General features: G+C 42.0%; 1 protein-coding gene across 3 annotated transcripts; it reads right to left on the bottom strand.

The window, feature by feature from the left end:
- Window positions 1–1842: 1842 nt before the first annotated feature.
- LOC132978687 (E3 ubiquitin-protein ligase RNF31-like) lies at window positions 1843–26635 on the bottom strand. Of its 3 annotated transcripts, XM_061043945.1 has the most exons (24): window positions 26356–26635; window positions 25227–25425; window positions 24218–24364; window positions 23518–23673; window positions 22713–22769; window positions 21966–22158; window positions 20389–20578; window positions 19265–19395; window positions 18781–18953; window positions 18249–18482; window positions 17976–18155; window positions 16598–16750; window positions 16327–16512; window positions 14574–14780; window positions 14315–14488; window positions 12254–12352; window positions 11426–11515; window positions 10033–10147; window positions 7866–7978; window positions 6960–7070; window positions 5705–5753; window positions 5336–5432; window positions 3946–4111; window positions 1843–2579 (listed from the first exon to the last, which is right to left on the bottom strand). In XM_061043945.1, exons 2-24 carry the CDS (start codon window positions 25422–25424, stop codon window positions 2529–2531), a joined length of 3270 nt encoding a protein of 1089 aa, XP_060899928.1. In that variant the 5' UTR covers window position 25425; window positions 26356–26635; the 3' UTR covers window positions 1843–2528. The 3 variants fall into 3 exon arrangements, with proteins under 3 accessions (XP_060899928.1, XP_060899929.1, XP_060899930.1); XM_061043946.1 differs by lacking the exon at window positions 23518–23673; XM_061043947.1 differs by lacking the exons at window positions 22713–22769; window positions 23518–23673; window positions 24218–24364 and having other exon boundaries at window positions 26356–26634.
- Between the last annotated feature and the right edge of the window lie 1293 nt (window positions 26636–27928).

Here is a 27928-nt window from a genome sequence, read left to right as displayed (position 1 = left end):
GCTTTTCTCTTGTAGTCAGCTACCACCACAAAAATAATCTCATTCTGAATAAAACTATGTTGTCAACTATTAAAGGAGCACTGTGTAGATTTGGTAATGAAATGTTTAAGATGGAGAAGTGAAACAATTCTATGCTATATTTTCTGAACTGAATACACAAACTTCACTCAGAGTAAAAAATGGATCCCTGGAGCTGTAAAAGCTACCAGGAGAGTTACAGTTTCACTGTTGCGGACCCCCTCCATAACTTCTCACTTAGCATTTTATCTTCAAGCAGTGTTCCAGGGACCAAATTTTCCTCTGAGGACAGTTTGTGTATAGAATTATTAATATATACCACAGAATCTGTACATTTCTCCACCAAAACTACATAGTGCACCTTTAAACTAGCCACAGACTGGACACATACTTGTATGACACTCTTCAGCAGTTTTGTTTCAAACTGACAGACTCAGCTGACAGTGTTCTGGTTTTTAGCATGACGACATTTTACACAGCGTCACAACTTTTAAGAAAACAAGTTTGTAGCTGATGAGATTTGGGTCCTACTGCAGCTCGGGTTTATGTGCGAGTGGGGTCGCTTAGTTATACTTATACCACACACACGCACAAGTATGTTTTATAACTTTTGAGTATTTTGTTGCTGTTACTGACTTAACCATATTCCACTTGATTTATCATAGAATTCACCTGTTTTAAGTGCAGGAGCTTCCAAAATAACAGGAACGCTTGATGGTTAAACTGGGTCATCTGTGATTTATGAGGCTGAAATCAAACGTGTGACAGCCTGGAAGAAACATGACATTTATTCAGACATGATACAGAACATGCACTTTAAACGCTTCGGCCATGTGTCAAACATTCCTACAAAATAATAGATTTAAAATAACAACCCTCTCATGAAATAAAGCAGTTATGTAAGCACAAAGAGTTTTATATCATTGGCAAGTTTACAAACCTGTTAAATACCTGTTCACATTCATCAAGTTGGGCTTATTAAATGGCCTATGAGGGGGAAAAATAGCAAGAAAATCAGCCTTGTTAACATCTGTAAGCTGTGCGTGTCAGCTTTAAACATCCACAGAATATTTTGACGGAATGCATAAAATATAAGAAAGGCCGAATATGCAAGAGAAGAGATCACAGTTTGAATCATCTTGGAGTGAGATGAGCGGGTGGCCTGCTTTCTTTGGGATCGCCATGGTAACCGTCACACATGCTTGCATGGCAAGACGTTCAAAACACACCTGCCAGAGAGTCCAACTAAATGACTGATCACATTATTGTCTGTGTCCAAAAGAGGCTGACGGGGACAGAAGTGTTGAGGTTATGATGATGGTACAGTCAATAAAGACGCACACAGACACTTCTACATCCTGCATCAGGAGAATATCTTCCAGCTGGAGGGAACACTCTAATCGGATATCTGCAGAATGTTTCCCTTTGAAAGCTGCATTATTCCTCATAAGAGTGCAGGTCTCACATTCAGCACAGAAAAACACAAGAAGTATGGAGCTTGGTTATTGTCATTTATTTTGTATTTGTTATTTGGGGGCCTTACCTGTGGCCTGGTCTGTCTCTCTCTCTTTCTCTCACACTCTCTCTCTCTCTCTCCCTCCTCTCTCTGCTTGCTGCACTCCTGGGTGCAATTAGCGCTCAGGTAGGGGGAGGTGATTTAGAGTGGAGGGTTTGCAGAGGCTCGCTCTCGTGCACAAACTCTCTGAGCAGCATGTGGTGAGGGAGCTTTTCTACTCCATTTATGTTGCTATCTTTTTCCTCAACACAGGTATTTATTTTTCCCAAGCGTTTTTTCTTTGCTGGGCGGCTGTGGCTCAGTCGGTAAAGTCGGTCATCTCTCAACCGGAAGGTCCGGGGTTTGATCCCCAGCTCCTGCTGCAACATGTACAATGTGTCGTTGGGAAAGACACTTAACCCCAAGTTGCTCAAGCTGCTTCGTCAATGGTGTATGAATGTGTTTGAATGGTATTAGTTAATACTGATGGTCACTTTACATAGCAGCTCTTTGAGTAGTCAAAAGACAAGAAGCACTATACTTATCATTTACTTTGTTAGTTTAGTTTGGGCTGGAGACCACAGGTAGTTTTGGGTCTTTTGTTTTCTTCAGGTTAGTATTTTTTTCTTAGGTAGTTTTGAGGAGGAGGTGCTGAGTCCCATTGCGAGGTCAGTAATTGTAAGATTTTGGATTCTCAATTGAGTATCAAAAGAACCAATGATACAAGTGTTCCACAAGTTCATCAACAGAATGGTCAGATTTCATAAGTTCAAAGATAATATTCAAAGTCTTTTCTTTGAATTCAGACATCTGGTTACAGCAAAGCCTAATCTATTCATGAAAAGAATGTCCCTTTCTTATCGATTTGAAACAGACATTCATGGCAGAGCAGAACATGAGCTGAACTTTTCCAGAGCCAGAGCTTAGAGAAAGTCTCCTGTTGTCTCGTGTAGATGAGTTTGAAGTTAACAGGTCCAGATGTTTACATCTGCAGGAAGCACGAAGCAAGCACCCGTTATTTCTTGCGTGGCACCTTGTCGCCGAGCGTTACCTCATCCATCAGTTTCTGCAGAGAGAGCACAGAGAGAGCACAGAGGGGTTGTTAGTGTACCTGTATCAAAGTGCATACAAGAAGGGATTTATAAAACATACAACAGAAAACATGTAAATTAAATCTGTGTGACATATAGTCATGTGAAGGTTCTGACTGCTTTTATCTGGTCAGAATGAAACCGATCAAATACAAGAACAAGACATAACAAAGTTAGTTCAGCCTATCACAGCAGGTCAAATAACAACAAGGGCTTGGATCAGCAGTGAGAGGCAGTGGATTACTTCTACAAACATCAGGACTTTTAACCATCGAGTTTGATTCCTGTGTGAACAAATCAGACGTGATCAGAAGAGAACTTGCTTCTGTTGAGGTAAGAACAAACATTAGGTCATTTACCTTGAATTAATTTCCTTGAGCACCAGCATGAAACCAAAACAAACTGCTGTTTGGCAACACCTCTGCCCTCCTAAAGCCTCCCCTCTCCTCGAGCCACACACCTCCAACCCCTCTCCACTCGCGTTGGCAAAAAGGAGTCAAGTGCAAACGGCGGACAAAACTGTCCTTGGCTCTAGCTGCGATTGCCTGAGGCCTGCATTGTTGTGTTAGCGGGATAATGTTAGCGCTCTTTAGTTAGCTCATAGTTTCACACTGCATGTAAATTGTAAATCTAAAAAAGCTAACGTGCTCCCTCACCTTTCATCTATCCAACCATCCATTATGTGTACCGCTTTTCCCGTTCGGGGTCGTGGTTGGGGCTGGAGCTGATCCCAGCTGTTATTGGGCGAGAGGCGGTGTACCCCCTGGACTGATCACCAGTCAATGACAGGGCTGACATAGAGAGACAGACAACCAGCCACACTCACATTCAAACCTACGGGCAATTTAGAGTCTCAGATTAACCTAAAGAGCATGTGTTTGGACTGTGGGGAGGAAGCCGGAGAACCCATGCATGCACGGGGGGGAAGATGCAAACTCCACACAGAAACCTGTCAGACAGTGAACCAGGAACCTTCTCGCTGTGAGGCAACAGTGCTAACCACTGCACCACCACGCAAACACTACCAAACCCTTTGCCCACCCACTAAGGGACGCTGTGTCTAGAGGCATTGTTACAGAGTGTCGTTGCAACTGAAGCAGAACCAACAGACCTCACAAACCAAAGAAAATATTTTCTTTGGCCTAAAATGAACAAACATATAATATCATCACTTGATATTGATCTCAGAATCTTGTGCTTGTTTATCAGCACTCGTCTGCTGCTGTCTCTGCCTTACAGAACCCTGAAAGGAAGGGAAGGAAGGGAGGGGGAGCTTAGGGATGAAGGAGGTGTGTCTGAGCAGAGCCTTGTTTTGATCTGCTCTGAAAGTCACACACTGACCTCCAGCAGTCTGCTGAAATAGGTGAAGCTGTCCTCTCCGTCCCTGCGGCTGTCGTCCACCTTGTACCTCTTGCAGGCCAGCAGCAGCTCATTGGAGCTGTAGAGGGGGGCGGGGTCGATGGAGTGGCTGTTGATGAGGCTGACCAGATACTCCCGGTAATGTTTCCTGTTTACCAGAAAATACACAAAGTCAGCATAAACACACAGCAGGTCATAGAGGAGCAGAACGGATGGAATTATGGAATAAGTGCTGTGGAAACGCTCATAAAACTGAAATTCATCATATCGTGCTTAAAGGCAGACCCCCATGTTTTATTTTAAATATATTAGACAAATCAAATGATTATTCAAATATAGTTCTAAGTTTAGGTCGCTGAGACCTGGGGATAAGGTGACATTGATAGAGACAGATTCCCAGTAGCAGTTAAACGAGGCAAACAGCAGCAGGCAGAGCAGTCTGTGAAATCAATGTGCAAAGAGAACATGTGAAGGTTTTTGTCTTTGATTGGTATTTGTGGACACTTTGTCTAATTTTTACTGACGTTTTTATCCAAAGCAACATACATCAGAGATTAAGAACATCACAAGCAAGGGTCTAGAGAGAGGGAAGTGCAAACAAACAGCTTTAAGTCTGATCGGACACACAGGTGCTGACAGGCAATAAACAGAGACAGAGCACTTTCCTTTTTTTAATAATTAAAGTTAATATATCGTCATCAACAACATCAACAGCTGTTCTTGAGAGTTCTGATCAGCATCAAAACCATCCTAAATATCATCATCGCCATCTTCATCATCTTCAATATCATTAAGTGCATAGGTGGTGGAACGAACTACCAGACTCCATTCGACCCACAGAGTCCCTTTGCACCTTTAAGAAAAAGCTGAAGACCCAGCTCTTTATGAACACCTACGACGTTAATCATATTGATGATGATGACGTTGAATTTGACAATGATGATATTTAGGATAGTTTTTTATACTGATTAGAACTCTCAAGAACTGCTGATCTCGTCAGCTAGTCTGACAGACATGTTTGTCTCTGATCGGTGACACATCGTACTGATAAATGTGGACTTTCAAGCGTTCTGCTATTGTTGTCCTTGCTGCTGTGTTGACTCTCTCTTCATGGAGGTACCTCTTCGATATATACAGCCTTATTTCTGCTAGGTGTCAACACTGATTTTTTTTGTTTAAGCCTTCAGCTAAGATGAATCACTTCACTTCATATTGGTACCAATTTAATCAATTTAATTCAGGCTTAATTATTACTTTTCTGTCTTTCTGTCACTCATCATAATACCTTCTTCAGTAAGTATTGCTACACACTTGAAGGCCCCTGCTTCGGTTGGAGATAAAAGCAAATCAAAAGTGTAAGAAGTCGTCTTACTCGCAGAGTCCAGCGTGTCCAGGTTGAGTCTGAGCTCCGCAGGCTGAATCCGGCTGCTGTCCTCCTTCATCCTTCTGCTCGATCACTCCGCACTGACCTGAAAGACGAGAGGAAGGTACAGAAACAGAGACAAAGTGTGACGAGAGAAATAAAAGAATAAAAATAATGAAGTTCATTATTTGATACTGTCCTGGAGTTATTACTCAAGATAAGATAAGTGCAGACTGAACATGAAGCGGGTAGTCAAGAGTTATTTGAGTTATTTTTCCTCACTTATCTTTAACAATACATCAAGTTCACATTGAGCCTGATTCTGTTATGTAACTTAAATGACAGTGATTGTATTAGGTACATTAAGTCCCCGCCCACCTGTCTGTGTTCCAGGAGACGGTTCAGTGTTGAAGGTCACGCCATTATTCTGAGATTCACAAAACAAGAGAGAGTGAGTGAGGTAGTTTCTCACACCGGTCAATAAAACAAAAACACATTCGAGAATTTAAGACAATACATCATTCACGATCAGGTTTTGTTGACTCTGTAGCATTTTGACGTTTGTTTAATTTGAAAACTGTGTTTCAGATAACATTTATTATTATTATTGCATTTAAAAAAAATAATTTTAGTGAATCCAAAAACATTTCACAAAAACAGGAAAAGTTGTTACATCACTTGTTGTTCAAAGAGTGAAAGCGGGAGTCACGTCTCTAATGTTCTTTTGTTTTTTAAATTATTGTGATGTTTGAAAATGTTTTCCTTTGATTTACGTGATGCTTCTTGAAATATGGTGTTTAGTAAAAAACCTTTGTTTTATGTTTTTGGTGTGATTATCATATTTTGTGCCTCAGAAGCTCCAGACCAAGAGCTTCAAACCAATAGGCCAAGCGGCTGATCACTATTTTTATAGTGATTGTATCGCTTGTGACTGAGGCCAGCTGTCACTCACGGCTGCAGTGTCAGGAGGAGACACCAGGGGGAGACACCGCGATCAAAGTAGGGCAAGTTAACCAACCACTGAGGTGACGTTATGATGCCGATTTCAAGATGATGACCAATCAATGCAGAATAATCATTAATCAACGGTTAAGCAGCCAAGAAATATGGTCTTACAGAGGGTCATTTCTGAAGATGGCAGGCCAAAAAAATATATTTTAAAGAAGCCAACCGTCAGAGAAAATCTTACCGTGCTCCTCAAAGTGTCAGCTTGATTAGTGGCAGGGTGTGAGTAGTTATGTTAGTGAGACAGAGAGAGGAGTTATGCAGTTGCTCAGATTTGAAACGTTAACACGATTTCAAACCTGGAAATGTAACAGTAACACGTGATTACATTTGGACTTCCCGCCCTGAGCGTGTGGCTGTGGCGTCTCGCTCGTGGGAATATGGTCGATAGATGAATGGAGATGATCTTCAACTTTTGTTTCAGAATTAATCACACACGGAGCTCTGAACATTAACCAGACCAACAGTTGAAACACGTTAAGATGAGACAGAAACCTGAAATTTGCATGAGGAGTGAAAGATGTGTATATATGTAGGTATGTGTGTGTGTGTGTGTGTGTGTGTGTGTGTGTGTGTGTGTGTGTGTGTGTGTGTGTGTGTGTGTGTGTGTGTGTGTGTGTGTGTGTACCTGCAGTAGAGCCTGTAGTCTGGAAGGTTCCCAGTCTCTCAGATAGAAGAGGCAGTCTCTGGGGTGATGAGCATGTAATCCAGAAACACTGCACTCGTCCACCGCACACGTCTGAGAGGAAGACAGCAGACGAGGACATGCTGCTATGTCAACTCTGAGTTTACCTGAAAGTGTCTGAAAGTGTCTTAATGTACCTGAAAGTGTCTGATTTACCTAAAAGTGTCTGAATGTGTCTTAAAGTGTCTTAATGTACCTGGAAGTGTCTGATTTACCTAAAAGTGTCTGAATGTGTCTTAAAGTGTCTTAATGTACCTGGAAGTGTCTCAAAGTGTCTGAATGTTTGTGAAAGTGTCTGAATTTTAACTCAAAGTGCATTTATAGAGAAAATTTTAGATTATTTTTTTAAAACTGTTTATAGTTTGATCAGAGAAAAATAAATAGTACTATCTATGATCTACGATCTATACTAAATAGATCCCACTCAACACTTCTCCTTTTATATTTGTGTAATGTACCTTTACAACAAACAAACATCTATCAGTAACATATCATCCTTCAGCACAATGTTTCCGTACCATACATCTACGATTTATCTACCGTTTTATTCACCATGATTTAACCCTGGATTTTTTTACTCAATAAAAAAACAGTTGAATTAGTAAAGCAAGATCCTAAAGAAGTTTGTTGAGACTTTGTTTATGTTTTTAACAGATTCTTTCAATTTAAGAACTCACCTGATGTACAAAGACTCAGAGTGAATCATTGCCCAAAAACAAGTCATGTCATGTTTAGTGGATCAGACTTGTGAATGGTGCATCCTAACCCTAACCCCCCATCTCCTTTATGATATTGATAATAGAAGCATCAACACCTGATATAGACGGAGTGTGTGTCAGGTTGACTTACAGTGTGGAAAGGGTTGTTGCAGCCGCTGCAGAACTGGTAGCGACACTGTGAGCAGCAGAAATGCATGCAGCCTCCTTTAGACAGCGCATACTGAAAGCGACAGTTTGGGCAGGCTGGAGGAGGGATGGAGGAGGTAGGTGGAAAGAGGAAGATAACAGACAGAGGAGGGGGGGGGGGGGGGCAGAGTTAGTAAGAGCATGAAGGTAAATTATTGCATAGTAGAGTTTACATAGATTATGAATTCACTGAATGAATGTGTTCCAGCCCTGTGACTCCTTAAGGAAGGTCAGATTGAAGGCAGAGTACTTCAATAGAAAGACTGCAGGGATAAAAAAAAAAAAAAACATGATATGATGTTCATGTTTTAACCTGAATGCCACCTGTCCTAGCAGACCTGATCTCTATGAAGGATGCAGGCGGGAGAACCTGCAGCTGCAACTATGGATGTAACTATACCTAGAGATACAATCAAATCTTGATACAAATGTGGACAATATAAATCAAAGAGACAAAAACAAATATTTTGTTACTTCTTTTAAAACCTGGAAGAGTGTGCTATTTGCTTTTTGCTTCACTTGTTAGACATCAGTAGGTAAAGCTTCAGTGGCCACATCACACATTGGTAAAGTAAACGGTAAATGGACTTGAGCTTATGTAGCGCTTTTCTATTCTTCTGACTACTCAAAGCGCTTTTACACTCCATGTCACACCTACCCATTCACACACTGATGGCAGAGGCTGTTGTGTAGTGTGACCATCAGAAGTAACTAATCCCATTCATACGCCGCAGTCGAAGCAGTTGGAGCACAGGGGTTCTTCCCCCTGCCACTTGAAAAGAGACTGAGTCAACGTAGCTGCCTTTGTGGATTGACAGACTGTGGGACTTGGCAGGCTTTATCTTCATGTCTCCTGAGGAGCCATACTGTGCATACAGCCGTCTGCAGAAGGCTTGTTACATCATCCATGAACAGCACAGAGGTGGAATCCGTTGTCCTGCATTGTTAGGCACTCCTCTGGTCGTTGTCTCTTATGCTAATCAAGATGATCTCAAATGTAGCAGTAAAAAGGATGGGTGTGATGGAACAACCCATTGCTATTCTCCTGCCAAGATCCTTCCAGTCAGAAGCATGGCCCTGCAGCAAGAGTGGCAGATCTTCAAATCTGTAGAGTAGTTCACAATGATGTTCTTGATGCACACTGGCACATGAAAAACGTCCAAGGCAAAACCTAAAAGCTGATGCCCAACAGACCCATATGCATTCTCCAGGTCTAGCCATACAACAAGGAGGTCCTTCTTGTCCCTCTTGGCAGACGGGATCTGATCCCAGATCCCAGATTGATTGTTCCGGGCACCCTGAGAATCCGGCTACTCCTGCTTTCTGGCAGCTTGTGTCGCTGTAGTTGTCTAGTTTTCTAACACTAATAAGTGTTCCTAGTCTGTCTACAAACCCTGATTATGAGAAAAGTCCATCCCCTCGTACGACGTAGACAACGTTAAGATTAGATCTTTCTCTACTCACACTACAATCTGGGAAGATAATTGTTTCCGAGCAGCCTTGAGTCAGAATGACCCCGCAATTGTCAGGGAGAAGGAATCGGACCACAAATCGGGCCGATTATCCTGCAGTCTGAGCCAGGCTTAAGGAAAACAAAGATTGGCTGGTTCTGTTTCTTGACTACTACAGTAAACGCCTGAACACAGGGCAGTCAGCTGATCAAAATGTGCCTGAATTAATTTCTTAAAACAAAGAAATTAGCTACCAGTCTCACATACTCACTTCATTTCAGTGATTAAGAGTTTCATTTGAGAATCAGTGGTTGTGATTATGTTTAATTCGATGGAAGTGTGGGCCTGGGGACAGACTGTTGTCTCCCTCCCTGCAGGTTTCATGCGGTTTTGTTTTACATATATTATACATGTATTATTTTTATTCCCCCCTGAGGTAGAACTACACAATTCCTTCAACAACTGCTGCTGGAAAAAATAAAACTGCAGGACCTGAACGCATAAGAATGTGTGTGTGTGTGTGTGTGTGTGTGTGTGTGTGTGTGTGTGTGTGTGTGTGTGTGTGTGTGTGTGTGTGTGTGTGTGTGTGTGTGTGTGTGTGTGTGTGTGTGTGTGTGTGTGTGTGTGTGTGTGTGTGTGTGTGTGCGCGTGTCTGCTCACTGATGCCGTTGTCTCGGAGGTATCCAGCCAGGCCTTGTCTCTGATACTCTGGATCATTCTCTCTCTTCCATGACTGGTACTGTTCACAGGACAGGCCTGCATGCTGAGACTCCCACTGCAGAGACAATACATAAACATGCTTATCCTGTGTGTTCCCATGGTAACCGCCTGATCTTCACCTGACAAAAGCAATGCTAAAAAGGAGGATAAACTATTTTCTTAAAGCAACAACAACAAAAGGTAATGTCGAAGCTAGTGGGCCCCAATGCAAAAAATACAAAACGAGTGAAGACAAAACTGATCTGAGACAGACAATATGTTTACTGACGATGTATCCAAGTTATAATTTACATGATGTTTTTATTACAGCAGCTCACACAGCAACAGTAAGACAGCTGTCAGTAGCAGCTCAAGCTTCCTTATGCAGCGGTCTTTGACGTAACATCCGGTGTTTCCATGGCAACAACAAACATGTAGTGTCTGTCATGGCGGACGCCGTGACAAGACACGCCCTGTTACAAATATAAAATCAAGGATTTCTCTGGCTTTGATAAATGTTGGAAACATTTCAGGTAATGCAGGTACTTTGTATCTGAGGCAGGTGCTGACAGGAAGTGACCAGAGGCTGACTGTGTTTTTTTATCATCACCATCATCATCATAATCATCATCATAATCATCATCATCATCATCATCATCATCAACATCGTTATCATCATCATCATCATCATCTTCATTTGTTTACTACACTAACTGTTTTCCCATCACTGTTAATGGGAAAAATTAGCAAAGTGTATTTGGGACCAATAAGGACCATTCATTAATCATTAAGAAGAAGAAGAAGAAGAAGAATTTATACTTTATTGATCCCGCGAGGGGAAATTCGTTTTTACACTCTGTCTAGTAAACATGCTACACAAACATGAACTGAAATACACACACATGCACAAACAGGATCCTGTGGACATGCACTAATGGAGAGGTCTCAGAGTGAGGGGGCTGCCCTACGGCGGGCGCTCCTGAGCTTGTGGGGGGGGGGGGGTTAGGTGCCTTGCTCAAGGGCACCTCGGCAGTGCTCAGGAAGTGGCCTGGCACCTCTCCAGCTACCAGACCAATTTCCGGACTTGGTCCGTGCCGGGACTTGAACCGGCGACCTTCCGATTCCCAACCCAAGTCCCTACAGACTGAGCTACTGCCGCCCAAAACATGCAGTTAACATGCAGTTACTTCAGGTACGTACTGTACGACCCTGGCATTGTTACGTTTAGAACTTTGATGACTGATGGGTGATGAGAAGGTTGTAAAAAGGGCAAAAGAAATGAGGTTTATAAGGAAGCAAACACAGGAGGTACCAAAGAGAAGAAAGGAAACAGAAACAGAGTCAGAGTACTTACAGGCTTTTTACACTGAGCACAGAAACTGTTCCGACACTGAAAACAGGTGACCTTCAGTTGGTCTCCATCGTAGATGAACCCATATGAACACTGAGGGAAAGAGAGCAAATACAATTATCATACTGGGGATGGAAATTACTTAAGAGAACTGGGACAATTTAACATGGCTGATCTTGTTTCTGCAGGATAACAATAAGAGTTTTAAGTTTCTGATTGATTTTGTAATCAGCCAGTCCGCGGAAAACTTCTGTAAAACTATTTAAAAAGACTAAAACACGGCCTAAAGTAAAAGAGATGTCCGAAAGTTGACAGAGAGGTCTATTTTCAGCATGTCCAATAACGTATTTCAATCATTTTCATTAAAAAACAACTTTGCAATTCCTTGGCTCTGTACAGATCTTCCTGCACCCCTTAAGACCCCTGATCACACAGGACATGTATAGTTAGGAGGCCTTGTTTCATTACGATCAATCAGGTCTGCTTCAGGTCTTATTAACACAGGTCACCGATCTGTTGAGCGTGATCTGTAATATCAAAGTGATGTATGATATATGATGTGACTCATGAGTACATGAGTTGCTTGACAAAGTGCAGTGTAAAACCAAGCTGGACTAAATGGAAAAAGCAGCAATGTTACAACTTCACCCCTGAATCGCACAGAGTCCTCTGGATTTGTTATGTGAAAGTGACCTAAGCCTTAGGACTCCTCTGCCTGTGGTCTCCTCTACACTCAATACCTCAACCATGGGTAAAGACCAAACTGTCAGAGCTCGGCTCTTTAGGACACTGAAGCTCCCACAGTGTTGTGAAATAGTAATCTGTACTTACGTGACAGCACCAGAGGAACTTTGGGTCCTTGATGAGGGCCTGCTCCGTCAGCTTCTTATGGAACAGCTCATACACTTCTGACTCCAGACACTCTCGCAGCTGAAGCACAAAATACAAAAACAGAACAGAGAAATCAATGCCTGAAAGTTAGGAAGAACACAGTCAGTGTAGAAATGTTTCTACGGTTCATGGGTTGTTTTATGGGCAAACGGGAGTCATCATGAAAACATGAACTTCAGAAAAAGGGTTACAGGTCAGTTTGGGAAATCAGTTCAGGTAAAAGAAATGTGGCCCTCTCATTTCTCACTGTAATTACTGCATGTGGCTGTTTTATAATCAGTTGTAAGGTGATGTCAGAACTGCAGAGGGAAAAAAAACTGACAGGAGAAGAAGAGAGACGTTTCTGCAAAAAGCCATGTTTTTTAGAACTGGGTAGGGGAGTTAGGTCCTTACCAATAACCAGATTCCACTGTAATGTCCTTACCAAACATTTTGTCTGGAAATTAAATATGATGCAGTAATCTCTGAATGCACGTCAAACCTGCAGGGAGAATGTCACCATTTGTCTCTGCAAACAGACCCCAGACTCAAGTAAATTTCATGCTTTGCACGTCTCAAATTTACAGACTATGGTTTCAAAGCACTATGTAAGCCCTTGTTTTTAAAAGTGCTATACAAATAAAGTTATCATTATTATTATTATTGTTATAAACGTCACTGACTGACCTGAGAGTTACAGAGCAGCACATGGCTTTATGATTACATGTCTCTTTTTTGTTTATGTCCTGATGTGAGAACGCAGCAGAACATATTCAGGAAGATTTACCATGAGCAAGAGAGAGAGGGGGTAGTGACGTTTATATCCCGTGACAAGCACACGACCATAGACGGTCTGCACATGATCGGTGGGATCTCCATTTTGAGCCCACCAGTATGTTCTTCTCTGCTTTTTCTGGAATGTGTTGAACTACACACAACATTGACATAAAGGCAAAGCTACTCATCATTACAGCACCGTAAAGCCAACACTGTTGCTCCGTCCACTTCTGCATCGTTCTTTTTTACATCATGTCTTGCCCCCTGAGACCACCCCACCCCCCCAACCCTGCATGTCCCCCCTCAACCAAGTTTAGTCGATTTAGTCAAGCGACTTGAGAAGATTGCAGAGGGGGTCTGCTATGAAAACAGCTAGTGATTGATGCTCAAAACTCGCCATGTGAGGATCTCCAGACACATTCTTTTTTTTACCCCGTGAACAACACAGGAGCTTTTATGTTGTATTGAATGTCATTTTTTTTTTAACAGGATACATTATATGTTTCCCCAATTTAGGCTTTCATGTGAGAATTGTAGTTTCTTTTAGATTAAACGGTTATTAGAATGCCTAAAATATATATTATAAGCACTTATAAGAAGTGCTTGGTTAAACAAAGTACTAGGGCCCGACTGATATGTTTTTTTAGGGCCGATATCGATATTGGGGAGAAAAAAATCTGATACCGATATATGTGCCGATATCTTTCTTAGATCTATGTTTGATCTGTAGAGATAGATAGATAGATATATACATGATCCCTCAAATGCAGTTATCAAACACTTGTGGAAAAGATATATAACAAAGACAAGATGGTCACTCAACTGGAAAGCGACAGTGCATGTACGTGCATCTCCGCTTGACACTCTGGAGAGTGATCATGTGTGTTGTTATCCATATAGCGCCCTCTGCTGGTCAAAGAAAACTGCTAGTTTAATACAATGAAATCAAATGTAAGGTTTCTTTTACTGGTAAATAAATCTAGTAATCAGCCCATATTGCCAATAAAATAAGAGGATACCAATAGTCACTAGATATGCTAATATTGGCTGATATTATCCGCTGGCCCATTAATAGGTCGGGCTCAACAAAGTACCCCCTCCACCTCCTCATTTAGAGCCAGACAGCCTGTGTTTTAAACTAGACCTGTGGCAGACAGCAAGGGTCTGATTAAGGTTGGAAATGAGATTAGACCTATATTCCATTCTTGAACTGTTGTATTTATAGATGCTTCCCGCCTCCCTCACCTGGATGTCCAGGGTGGAGAAGTAGCTGTTGAGGTGTTCAGGGTCATTGATGTCGGGCTCCCAGCAGACTGGACACACCATGTCTCTGATGTGTTTGTCTCTGACAGCAATGGTGAAGTGCTGCTGGAAACATCCACAGCACACCGAGCACTGACACGACGTCAGAGACTGCATCTGAGAGAGAAGAAGAAGAAGAAATCGACTGAAGATACAGAACGTTTGAAACCCTTTAAAACCCAAAGCGTAACCGACTCGTTACCTTGCTGTGGGGGAAGACAGAGAGACAGATGGGACACTCTTTAGCCAAAACTCTCTTGATGAACTCCCTGTCATGGGACTCTCGCACAGCTGTCACTACGTCCTCCAAAGAATAGGGGGCGCTGTGCTCCAGCAGCAGCGACAGGGCCAGCTCACAGCGACCCCAACTGGGAAGATCGTACACTGCTAGCAATCTTCGACAGATGCGCTGGGAAAACAGAAAGGAAATATATCAAAGGATAAGAAGAGAAATACTTGACATGTCCTTACAGATATGGTTTACTTAAACTCATCATGTGTCCTGTTTAAAGCCTTCAGGGGTTTTCTTGGCCACTAGGGGTTGCAGAAAATAAAGAACCACAAACACACGGTTTTTGGTTACTGCAAGGCAATGCAGTAGATACCGAGCCACCTCAGTGACCAGCTGGATGACCTCATATACACATGACTGTGATTGTGTTATACTGGAATATAAATGCAACCAAATGGTGCGAGAGTACATTTACATTTTGATTGTCCTATACCTTCATTATTTGATCCTGAACCATGGTCTGGTCTGGTTAGGTCTGGTAGTAATCAGTAATTTCTGCACCAGTTCGATTGCCCCTTTTAATCGCTGCAACACCTGTTGGTTTGTCGTTTACCTGGTAAACTGAGGGGCGTGCAAAACGGCCGTGTGGGGGTGCCTTAAAACCGCCTACCTTCTCTGGTCCAAACAAATCCAGAGCATTCAGGAGCAGAATCTAAACTTGGAAGGAGAACATACTGGCTGCTGCATTGTTGTCAGAGAAGCCAGCACTTCAACATAACATGATTCTTTAAGGTCTGATGATATAGTAAGGTCATGCATGATTTAATTCAGTAAATCTTTATGTATTGAACCTTTAAGATTGGATACCAAACTACAGTTATGTTTCAGAAAGGATCATGGTTTGAGTTGAAGTAATGGGTCAAACTGGTTTGAGTGGGGTCACAGCTGACTCCTGGGTGAACACGAAACAGTTTCACCCGCAGTGTGCACCACAATGTCCTGCAAAACTAAGTCCATAAGGATGAGATTCATGTTTTATAAAGAGTCCAGGTACAGCTTAGCAAACTCAGGAATGGATTGCAGCCGCTAACAGCCTCGTGATTTTCTCCCACTATCTGCTCCGTCTCAAGGTCCAATCCACAAAGCATATGGCACTGAGGGTATTCAAGCACAAACAGACTTGTAAAGATGTTCTGCTCTGTGCAGTTTGCTCTTGTTTTGTGTCTGAATGTGGAGCAGCTCTGTCCACATGTAGGTGATCAGCTGCACGTGGCTGTTTGCGCCGCTGTTGTGAATTAGACGTTTTTTGCAACAAGGCTTATTTGCTTGTGAGCCTCAATATATGTATTATGGTTCATTTGCACAAATATGCACAAACAGCACCAGAGCACAGACATGCTGTTAGCTCTGCGGCACAATTATGGGAGCATTTAACCCTTTGTGTATGTTTTTAGAAATAAACTGTCTTTTTGTCTCATTTTCACAGGTTTAAACCGTGCAAAGCGGTGCAATCTTTTTGTGAATCAAGTCCTTTCTTTTCCTCCCTGAATTACTTCATGTACACTCAAGTACATGGTTCTACAGAGAATAACATACTTCATCAGGAACAATAGTGAAAACAAATGTTTTTTATGATGTCAGTTAATAAAGTTCTCATTTCTCTGATAACACCTGAGGACTGATCTCCACTGACTGGCTGACTGGCGAATATGGCTGCTCTCACCTGTTTGTCTGGGTGATGGATATCCACAGGTTGCTCAGGTTTGTCGCTCCAAACACGCTTATGAAAAGGTTCCAGCAGGGGGCGCTGCAGCAGGACCAAGGCCCCTCTGACCTCCCCACCACTCTGCCTCAAAACGTCATGACAGTGATTCTCGTCGCTGAATCCGAGTGCACACAGCTCCTTCACCTGAGAGAGGAGGCTAATGATGTCATCTCTGTTATGAAAGGAAAACCAACGGCTCATCTGTAAACAGTTAGTGAATTAAAATCACCTTTGCCAGTCGGTCTCTCAGAGCCTGTTTGGCAGCTCGCTCAGTGTCGCCCCCTGCTGTCAGCCAGGCCTGCTTTGCTTCTGCTCTGGACAGCTGGACCCCGCTTTCTGTTTCTTTCCCATCAGTCTCGGCAGGCGCATCACACGACCTGCTCTGTTTTAGAGGAAAGTCAGTGAACACAAACAGATAAGAGAAATACTGCATTTAAAGATCTCAAAAGTAAAACGAGCTGAATTTATCAAACACTGGAACCCTTATTTTTAAAAAAGCAACCCTTCTGTCTCCATTATAGATTTAAAGCTTAACATAGTAATATAGTAAAATGTTCTCTTTTTTTTAACCATGCAGTAAACATTTTCATTTCCGCTGTAAAACCGGTATTTTTTAAAATCATATGTGTATGAGACTTCTGATGCTTTTGCAGCCAGCTTTAAGCGGACACTCGACAGCCTGCAGGTTTTTGCACTTTCTCATTGGCATCAGTTTTCAACACTGGAAGTTGTCGCTTGGCCAAGACAAACAGATTAACACAGGAATAAACTACAACATAATGCTGATGTGCATAACGTTTAAAATTAACGTTTTGTCAAGTAGGTGCATAAAGACAAGAGAAGAAAACAAGCTTAACCATTTCTGGTGCAAAGACTTTATGTCAGGAGAATCGGGATGGGGACAATGCTGTATGAACATTTCTGACTTAAGCTGAAAATGTCAACTCTTCAAATAACTTGTCAGGAGCAAATTCAGGTCTTTTTGAATCTGGACATTGTTATGACGCTGCAAGTAAACACATTTGAACAGTCACCATCAGCGGTACATATAGGGCCTGATTCACTAAGATCCCAAGTAAAGAGTACTAAATTGCGTGTAAAATGTACACCGTTTATCTGTCATTCCAAACATGTGTGTGGGGGAAAATGCATTCTTTACGCCTTCCTTTATTGTGCCTATGTCTCCTCCTGACTTCAATAACAGCAGCCTGTTGTGCGTAACACTGGGCTCCTGGATTAGCACGTTCCTTTCAAAGGTGTTAAATACAGTCACCATCACAATCGCTGCAGTTTTTGTCAGGCTTAGTAAATCGCAATGCGTGTATAACTAAATGTATTTGCATTTTCTCCTCCCAGTATTTTGCACACTCGGGCAGAAACGCCCCATATTGCATATTCATTAAGGCTAACATGCTAAATGGACAATGCGTGTCTCATGAAAGACCCAATCCTCACTGCGCGACGTTAGTAGATCAGACAGCACATTTGTTTCAGGTGGTATCAAGTTTACACACGTTTTCACACACGCACACCTTTAGTAAATCAGGCCCATAGTGTGATTCGTCAGGATTAAACTGGCTTTAAAAGACAGAGATAATCATACTGACTGTGCCCTCTGTTGAGCTCTTCTCAGACTGTAGAGAAGAAGCTGATGCCAACGTTCGAATGTGGTCCAACAGCAGAGGAAGTTCAGCCTTCAACCACTTGCACGGCAGGATGCTGCTGTCCCTCGTTACCTTCACGCTCGTGTACACCTCCTCTGGACTCACTCCTTTCTTCTCCCCATCCTGACACACACACACACACACAAAGGATACAAACACTGGAATACACACACCATGGTGGTCTAGATTCATTGTAGATGATTAAGAGTGACTCACTCGGATCAGTCGAATCAGCTTCAGTCCCTCCTCCTTCATCAGCCTTTGCCTCAACGAGTCCTGGTCCTCGGAGGCGGGCCCTTTGTGTTTGATTGACAGGGCGGGGACACGTCTAACGGGAGAAGGAGGGCGGAGCTTCACGGGCAGAGGTGCAGGCTCTGGGTGGGAGAGGTCACACATCTCGCACACTGTCGCAGGCGAGTAGTTCAGATAAGTGCAGAACTGACACACCCACTAATCAGACAGAGAGAGACAGAGAGAGAGAGTCACAAACTGTAGAAAGTCAAACTTCGTCTGCAAACTGCACGATCCAACCTAACTAAGTCTTCATTTTCACATCTCAAATCACTTATATCGTACATTTTATTCTCAACATTTTTTTAACTTTTTTTCTCAAAGTGTGGTTCCAAATGTGCAAAAAAATTGTCACTAAGTTTGCGCTTCAGTTTTAGACAACAGGAGGCAGTGAAGACGACATCCTTACATACAGTCAATGGTCTGCTAGCATGGCAGGCATAACACATGAACTGACCTGGCTGTCAGGGTCACCGGGCATGCCCAGTACAGGTGCTGGTGGTCTGGGAGGGAGGATGGGAGGGTGTGACGGGGTCACTGGAGGTCGTGTGGCCAGACGAGGCCTCTCACACACCTCGCACAGAACACTGCCGGTTGCGTTCACCATCGTGCAGCTCTTACACTGCCACTCTGAGGAGAACACATTCACACAGTCACACTCGAGTTATATTCATGCTACAGCCACAGTCATGTCCTCAGTTTGGTCAAAGAGTGCGACTGTTTCATTCATCAAGTACCATCACTGTAGTAGTGTTTTTACATGCAGGCCTAAGCACTGACGACTATTTGAATTATCAGAATGTATACTTCAGAAAAAACAGTTAAGATTTAAAAACATAACAGCAAAGAGTGGTATGTTAGGGGTAGATCTTATTGATCAGAGGATTTATCTGCTTTTTCATTGTCGGGGGGAAAGAACTAGAAAGTAGAAGAACGAAGACCAGTGACGTTGGCAGATAGCAAGTCGTCAGTTTTAGAGGTGATCGAGTCCATGCGGGGGCGCTCACACTCCTCACACAGCACGTCCTGCACAGAGTTCACTTTGGTACAGTGAAGACAACGCCAGGTGGAACTAAAACAGGAGAAGAGGGACAGTTACATGAATACTCGTGTGTACAGGTGTCCATAGATTACTGTAGGTAGCATACAGAGAGAGACTCACTTCAAACAGTTTGACTCTCACTTTGACTGAACTGTCATTAAAGGTCATTCAGGATTGGCCTGAGACAACAACTACTAACCATGCAGTTATGAAGAATATTCCCAAACAATAAAAAAAAAAAAAGGCACACTTTGGATCTTGTGAACCCAACCACCACCCCAAGGTGTTCAACATTCAATATGTAAGATATCTACTGAATTAAATGCTAAAGTCACCTTACTATATGATCAGACATTAAGGAAACATGCTATGTTGAAGTGCTGGCTTCTCTGACAGCAATGCAGCAGCCAGTATGTTCTCCTTCTAACTTTAGATTCTGTTCTGAATGGTCTGTTTTTGTTTGGACCAGAGAAGGTAGGTCCTCAAAAGGCCGTTTTGGATGCCCCTCGGTTTGCCAGGCAAACAGCAAACCAACAGGTGTTGCAGTGATGGAAGCGGGCAAGCCAACTGGTTCAGATAGAAGTGATTGTACCCGACCTAAAAAGCCTCTGCATGTTTCTAATAAGCTCCACGAGAAGAAACGTGCTCAAACTAGGATCAATATTGGAGATGCTTTTTAAACTGGAGAGGTTTTAAGACCGATGCAGACCCGGCTAAACACTGAAGCTTCCGTGTCCGTGACATGGCAACCTGCATGCTCCCCATTTAGAACGCTTCGTGCCAGAGTTACATATTACTGCTTTACCAGGGTAAATTGCCTATTGTCAAATCATGACTAAATACATTAATCAAGCTGAGCAGCTTAGGGATAAACGCCCCCGCCTCTGAGGCCCCTAAATAAAATTAAAAAATATATATTTCCTTCGAGCTGAAATTACTCCCCACATCCCAGGAAGTATTGCAACATAATGATGACAGACTCAGACCAGCACCATTTATGAGGCAAAAACTGTGGACCCTGACCTTTGACTGCTCCTGTTTTGGGATGATGAAGATGAGGAAGAAGATGATGACGATGATGTGACAGCCACTCGGCGGTGGTTGGCCCTCTCAGGGTAGGAGTGGTACAGTCGGTCACACTCTGAGCAGAGCCCCTGGAGACAGGTGAGGCAGTGGGCGGAGATTCGGAATATTTCACAGATAGTGCAATTCTCTGAAACAAAAATAACAACAACAATGTTACCATATTTGTTTTACTATATAAACACCAGGATAGAAGCAGCCCAATATACAATACAGCCAGAAAGTTGAATGAATAAGAAACAAAACGGCTGTTCTAAAATGTGAGATTATCCTAACGTAGCCATGATGTGTCACAGTGTGGTCAATTAAAATTGTCTTTCTGTTTTAACAGTCTCCAGTCTGTTTTCATAGATACTTAGAAAAATACAAACTCAGGCAACAAAGTGGTTCCACGCAGAAAATTCTGAAAATGCTTTCATGCATTCCATGATGTTTTCCCATATCAGTTATTGTGTAACCTCCTGGTAACAAGCAGCACCTACTACCATCAGGCCTCTGATGATGATATATAACAGAGAAATTTAAATCTGAGACAGAAAGCCAATAAGGTCACATCATTGTCATGTTTTAAAAAGTTTAATATGTTAAAGGTCACATGTTATGCTCATTTTCAACAAGTTTAGATAAGTCTCAGAGCTCCCCGAAACATGTCTGAATATGATCTATAAACCTCTCTATTTCAGCCCTGCTCAGAACAGACTGTTTCTGTGTCTGTAGCTTTAAATGCAAATGAGCTGTGTCTGACCACGCCCCCTCTCTGGAAGGGGATGTGGAACCAGCGTTCTTGCTCCATGTCTTACTTTGGAAAGGCAGACTCAGAGGGAAGAACAAACACCTAGCTGTGGGAGTGTCACCCACCCGGGGGAGGGGTTACTGCCCTTTGTGATGTCATGAAGGGAAAATCTCCAAATGGACTGTTTAAGCACACATTACCCTTTACCATGTTTTATTTTTTGCATAAAATGTGACCTTTAATGTTTTGATAATTAAATTACATTTGCTTCTCTTAAACTAATTTATAAAGGTTTAAATCAACAGGCTCCTCAGGTGCTCGGTGACCTCGTGTTTCCACTTAGATAGTCAGGCTCTGTAACACATGGAGCATCTAATGGAGTCTATGAGGTGCCGTTTTTTCATCTCCACTTGGACAAACAGATTTTTCTGTTCAGGGGTTCAACATGTGGATCACTTGACCTGCATATCTCAGACTGGAACCAGACTGGAGTCATTTTAAACTCAAACTGAAAGTGTTCTTAAAGAGGACTCAAGAGTGTCATGGTCATGTATGATCTCTTGCTCTTCCTGTTTTTATATCCTGTCCTGTTTTATCTGTTTACTGTTGAGCTTGTTTGGTACTCTTTTATACAGTGTGTCTCTATTGCTGAGTTTAAATGTTTTAAACGCCCATCTAGGGACGGGCATTGCAAATTAGCTTAGGCTATAAATGTTGTAGTGTCTGGCATCAGTTTACTCGCTTCATACCTGTCCCAATACAAACAAACATGACATGCTCTAACCGGGGTGTTTGTTGGAGGAGGTGGAGGAGACCTGGATGGACCTGAGACTCTGGTGGTTGGAGGACAGGGAGTGGCTGCTCTTCCTGGAGGAGTGATGGTGGAGGGGGAAGGCCAGAGACTTGGTCTGACCCTTTGAATGTCCCGAAGACGAGGAGGACTGGAAGATCACAGCGTCAGTGTTCAGACCGACATCCTGATGGGAGAGAGAGAGAGAGAGAGCTGAGTTAAAGAGCCTGATTTAACAGGAATTGTTTCTTTTTAGCAAGGAGATGTTTACGGATCGACATTTCTTAAAACCCATCACAGATCTTGGACATCATCTGCTCATTTACATATTTTAAGGTACAGAAACAGCCTGTTGTGAGCAGGGCTGAAATAGAGGGGTTTAACGACATGATCAAATACAGGATCAGAGTGGATTTAGAACAAGAAACTTCACACACATGTTTTGGGGAGCTCTGAGACTTATTCAAACTGCTTGAAGAGGAGGATAATATGTGACCTTTAAAGTGTTAAGAGTGTTTAAGTTCGAGTGATGCAGATGTTAAAAAATATAAATGAGTAATTGTGTTTCATAATTGTGATATCAATCAAAATAACTGTCATTTTGATTATGAATTAAGCAGCCTAGTGTCAGTGCAGCTGAGTCAGTCATTGTTGACTACATCAAACAGTTTTTGCATTTTTGTAAAATAAATAATAAAACTGCAGGGCTGAGGGGTGAATTCGTGGTGTGAGGGGCGGTACCTTATGTCTGAGTGTAGGTATGATTCTCTCGTAGAACTCAGGGTGTGGGTGAGTCTCCTGTAAGCAAAGCCAATCACAGGTTATGATCAGAGCGACAGACAGTTCTCCTTCAGAATCTCTGCAGAACAAATTCATGGAGGTATAATACAGAGCGTCTGCTGCATGAGGGGAGAAAAGCCTCGATAAAGGGAAACCAACTTTGACATGCAGTCTACAAACACAACCTGTTGCTGATTGGAAGGAATCATGATGAGTTGTCAAATCAACCACGTGCACCAACAGAGTATCACTTTGTCTGTAAAGGTTCCTGGTTACAACACAGGAGATTTGTTACATTGAAGAAGTGAACACACCGTTACCTTTATCACAACTGATGGTTTCAATCTATGTCAAATTAGACATTAAACACCCCCGTATGGCTGGATTGGAACAGTCCTAGTGCAGTAAGTTAAAAGACGTTCGTTTCGGCTGAATCCGCACACACCGTGCTGTCAGTGTGTTTCTGCTGGATTTAACATGTGTATTATGATTATAAGGTCACATTAATGCAGACTTAATGAGTAAGAGGATCAAATCCTATCATAGAATAAATTCTTATTCCACGTCTAGAAGACAAGTAGTTTAATGAGAATGTGGAACAATGAGCGCAAAAACGAAACAACAAAACTTCCCACTGTCAGTCGACTTTAGGAAAAATAGTTCTACTATAGTTCTACTATGATCCCTGCAGAGGGGGGGCATATTAGATATCTTTTCTACCTTACAGCTGCTCTGTTTGTATTATTCAGCTCTCTCACGTGCGTACCTTAATAAGCATTTCTAGCTCGATCCTCAGACTCATCACTTCCAGGGTCACTGCAGCAACTCGGCCCACATCCGGGTCTGTGACATCATCAGGGAAGCTGAGCCCATCGGCCTGCTGATTGGAGTAACCATAGAGACAGAGCACTGCTCGTCCTCCCTGAGAGCGGGGGGGGGGGAACAACCAGGAAGCAATATGTGCTCAGAGTTTAATTGAAAGAAACAGGAAAAGGAGATAGTTCGGACTGTTTTGGACACAATCAAAAACAAGCCATAGAGATTCATAACAAGGGATTAGCACCAATGAAAGGCTAATGAATTAAGAGTTTGGGTAGACTGACACATCTTGATATTAGGGCCCGACTGATATGGGATTTTTGGGGCCGATAACGAAGTTGTGGAGATAAAAAAAAATCTAATATCGATATATCTGCCGATATCTTTCGTAGATCGATGTTTGATTGTAGAGAGAGATTTAGATAAGTAATATATTACTTGATATGTAATATCGGCCGATGATATCAGCTGGCAGATTAATCGGCCGGGCTCTACATGCTATGAAAATGTCATGAACGACAAAACTATCGGCTCTATCATCTCCTTCTGGTTCTTTTGTTTTAGGTTTCTGTGATTCTTAGAGTAATTCCTTTTCACACAGCATTTACTATATATCACTGCCCTCTTTATTAAAAGGTCTTAGTTACCTGAATCGCATCGACGGTGGCCCTGAACACTGGGTTGTTGTGTTTCACCGTCCTCCAGTATTTCGGCCTGTTGGGATTCGTTAAGTTACAGCCGTACTTCTCCAGGATGTTCAAAGCAGTCGACAGTCTCTGGAGAGAAGCAAGGGTCTGAAGAAGAAGACAGAACGGTTCACAGGTTACTAACTCTACGCTCGACTTCAATCTGAGATTAAAAGTTGCATCAAAACTTGAATCCAGCAGCAGCAACCATTGTTTCTATTATAGATCCATAGACAGAGATCATATTTGTTATTGGTCTAGAAAACATCACACAGACCACATCTAAACTACAATCTGATTTCTCTGTAATCAAAACAAAAATGTATTTAGGTCGCCTGAATGCGGAGAGTTAGGGCTTTTTTTTTCATTTAGACTGCAGCCATTGAACCATTAAATTACATAACAAGTGATCTCCTGAGGATGACAAGTCTACAGTATTTATTTCACAGAATCGTTTTGAATCGAAAATTGAATCGTGAGACACTCAAAGATTCCCAGCCCTACTCCTCATTCATCAGGGTAACAGGTGAGGCACTGTAGAAAGAGTGATACTAATTCAGTTGAACACTGCAATGTAGGTGCAGTGTGTAGTGCATTATGTTCGGCAGCAGATGAGAGCGACATGTCCATAGGTCATGCGCGTGCAAATTTTCTAGGGGGCACCACTGAGCCATTTGACCACGACCCCTCATTAAACCCAGAGCAAACCTTTCACTGTGCCACTGGGATAATGGGGTTTGAAGTTCCATACAAATTTACCAACAACCTTTAACCACCCAGCCTCTGTGTCTGTTGAGAAGAATGTTATACAGGTAAGTATATTTCCAGGTGGAGACCCAAAGTGGGATGCCAAAGTCTGAGGGAGGGTGAGAGGCTCTGTCTGCTCTGAGGTTGTCAAAATCAGTTTTGTTAACTAAAAACAGCCTAACACACTTCCTGGATAGCTTAGTTACTACTACTGTTGTCTTACCTCCTTCCTGTTGCTGCCGAAGCTGTTCTCTGTAACCATGGTCTCTGCAGCGATGTGCCGGTATTTGGAGCAGGGGGGTAAGGACAGATTAGCCATAGCCATCACCCCGGCTCGCACCTCCACCACCCTGCCACCAGAGTACAGACACACTTCAGCCCGACTCCGCACCTCCTGCAGGTCCTCCGACAGGGATGGCATTCTACACACACAAACACACAATACCAGGTGTTAGCGTAACTCTGTTATTTAAGAGTGTAGAAGTAGAATGAGTGTGTGAAAATAAACTTTGTGCATGAGTTACAGAGTTGTCAGGAACTGGGGCAGCCTAAAGCTGTGTGTGTAAATAATACAGGTTAGGACAACTTCTCCAGACTTAAACCAGGTCCCCTTGTCTCACTTGCTGCTGGAGGGTAAAAGTGAAGGAGATTAGTCCTGAAGTTAGCAACAACTTTGGACCTGGAGCAGAACAATGGGCTTCGTGAATTGGGACGTTGAGACAGAAAAGATAAACAAAGGGCTATTGAAATAGTTTATTGGAGGTATTGAATGTGTCAACATTTTGAAACAATTTGCTTACAGTAATTCATTTTTGAGTGATAATTTTGGCACATGGTGCACTGCTTCAACCTCTTAAAACAGCAAAGTCCTCTCTGTCATTTCACTTCAGTGATGTTAACATATTTCAGATATATCTAGAGGAGAATCCTTCACCTTACTGCCAGGATCAAAGTCATATGTGCAGACAAGAAGAGGTAAAAAAGTAACGGCAACACTTGTAGTGTGAAGATCGAATGTATTAACTTTAATTATATTACTAAAGATGATATTCATACTACATCATGTGTTGCTGGAGCTTTTTGACATCTTCAAGCCTTTCATTCTCCATGCACCTTGGTAGTTGGTGAAGTTGTACCATGCAGAGAAGCCTTCTCTGCTTCTATATTAGATGAGACGGATTGCAATTTGCATATAAAAACTGCTGTCATCGCTTCACTCAGCAGCAGGTCAAATGAACTGCAGTCACGTAAAAACGTCTGTGCAGCAGCTGTTTCATAAAGCTTGACAACCTTACACATCCACCTCTGCAGCTGCGACTCAGTGATTACATGAAGCTGCTGTAGTGTCTTACCTTTGGTCCACAGGAGATCAGCAGAAAGAACCGGATCTATAGAGCAGCTCCTCCCTCCTTTCATTCACACCGAGCTGCAGGCTGACACATCGCGATGTTACGCTCGGTAATAACAATAACGACCGTAAAGGTGTCGGGTAGTCAGGGTTACAGCAGGTGTGTTATTATCTACAGGACCCGTCATGTCAGCAAACAACGTTAAAACACATCATCCTCATCATCACACTCTCTCCTCCTGCTGAGGAAAACATGGACGCAGCACATATGACGTCACACGTGGATCACTGAGGGCACCGTGCTTTTCTGTAAATGAAAATGTGAAAAATGACATAGCCCATGAGAATAACATTATTATGTAAAAGACATGTAAAATAAAGATATATTAAAGCGAAAAGCATGTTAAAATGTTTAACTTATTTTCCAAAGACTCTTAAATTAGATATTAAAAGCGTAATCATTTTTTTTAACGTCATACTAATCACATGCAGAAATAAATGTAGGACATATAGGAGAAATTTAACAAATAGCTTAATAGGAAGATATCGTTGAAGATAAAGGTTATATTAAAGAGAAATTGAAGAAGGAGCTGAACATAAATATACCTGTGAAAAAATAGAATCATATCATAGCTTTAAAGATTTACCTCGACATAAGATCACCTCGGCAGGAATAGACCTATTCATGGAAGATTCATGTTTTAGGGCATCATCCATGATGTCCAAGTTTCAACATAATTATGTCAGCTGCTGGAGATATGTGGGGGAAATAATGCAGATACACACAATTATTCTTTACATGCAAAACAACACACTTATTGGTCACATGTCTCGAACATATGTTTGGTAAAACAAGAAAACAGAATAAATTCTTTGGAATATAAAGGTCTAAAATATAGATTGTTTTTTTATTGTTTTTAAAGGAGTACCCACAACACAATTATCTTGTCCATAAGACGATTGTTGCCACAAGTTAATATCTTCCTACAATTCGTGTGTGCATGTTACATAATAACTTGTTTTTCACAAGATAATATTGTGCACACATGATAATAATTTGTTTCCATAAAATAATAACTTGCGAACAGAAGATGATATATTTTAATTTTTGGGACTTCAGGGCCTCTGTAGTAATCTTAGAATTTGAATTTATTTCTTTTAATTGTAAATCTCGAGAATAATAATGAAGTAATGATAATCATTATTATTCCATCTTTATTCTGTATAGCTCTAATTCATGACAAATGTTATCTGAACACTCTTTAAAAAAAGAGCAGGTCTAGGCCGTGCTCTTTCTTATATTATCTACAAAGATGATCATTATGATCCTTCATGAGCACTTTAAGCAATATTCAGTAAAGTTACAGAGACAAGACAAAAGTTCCTTTAAGAGGCAGAAACCTGGAGCTGAAGTAGAATCATGATGAACAGATATCTGCTGAGACTCGACAGAGACAAACAGAAAAACAACAACAACAAAGAATATAACAGCTGTATGGTTTATAGTGGTGCAGTTGTCTTTATAAAATAATCTATCTAACCACAGTTTAAAGAGAAATGTGGAATTTAAAGGAAAC

The sequence above is a fragment of the Labrus mixtus genome, chromosome 8, assembly GCF_963584025.1.
Source record: "Labrus mixtus chromosome 8, fLabMix1.1, whole genome shotgun sequence".
In the NCBI taxonomy this organism is placed as follows: domain Eukaryota; kingdom Metazoa; phylum Chordata; class Actinopteri; order Labriformes; family Labridae; genus Labrus; species Labrus mixtus.
The sequence above is the reverse complement of the archived record's forward strand: the minus strand, read 5'-3'. Positions and strand labels throughout refer to the sequence as shown.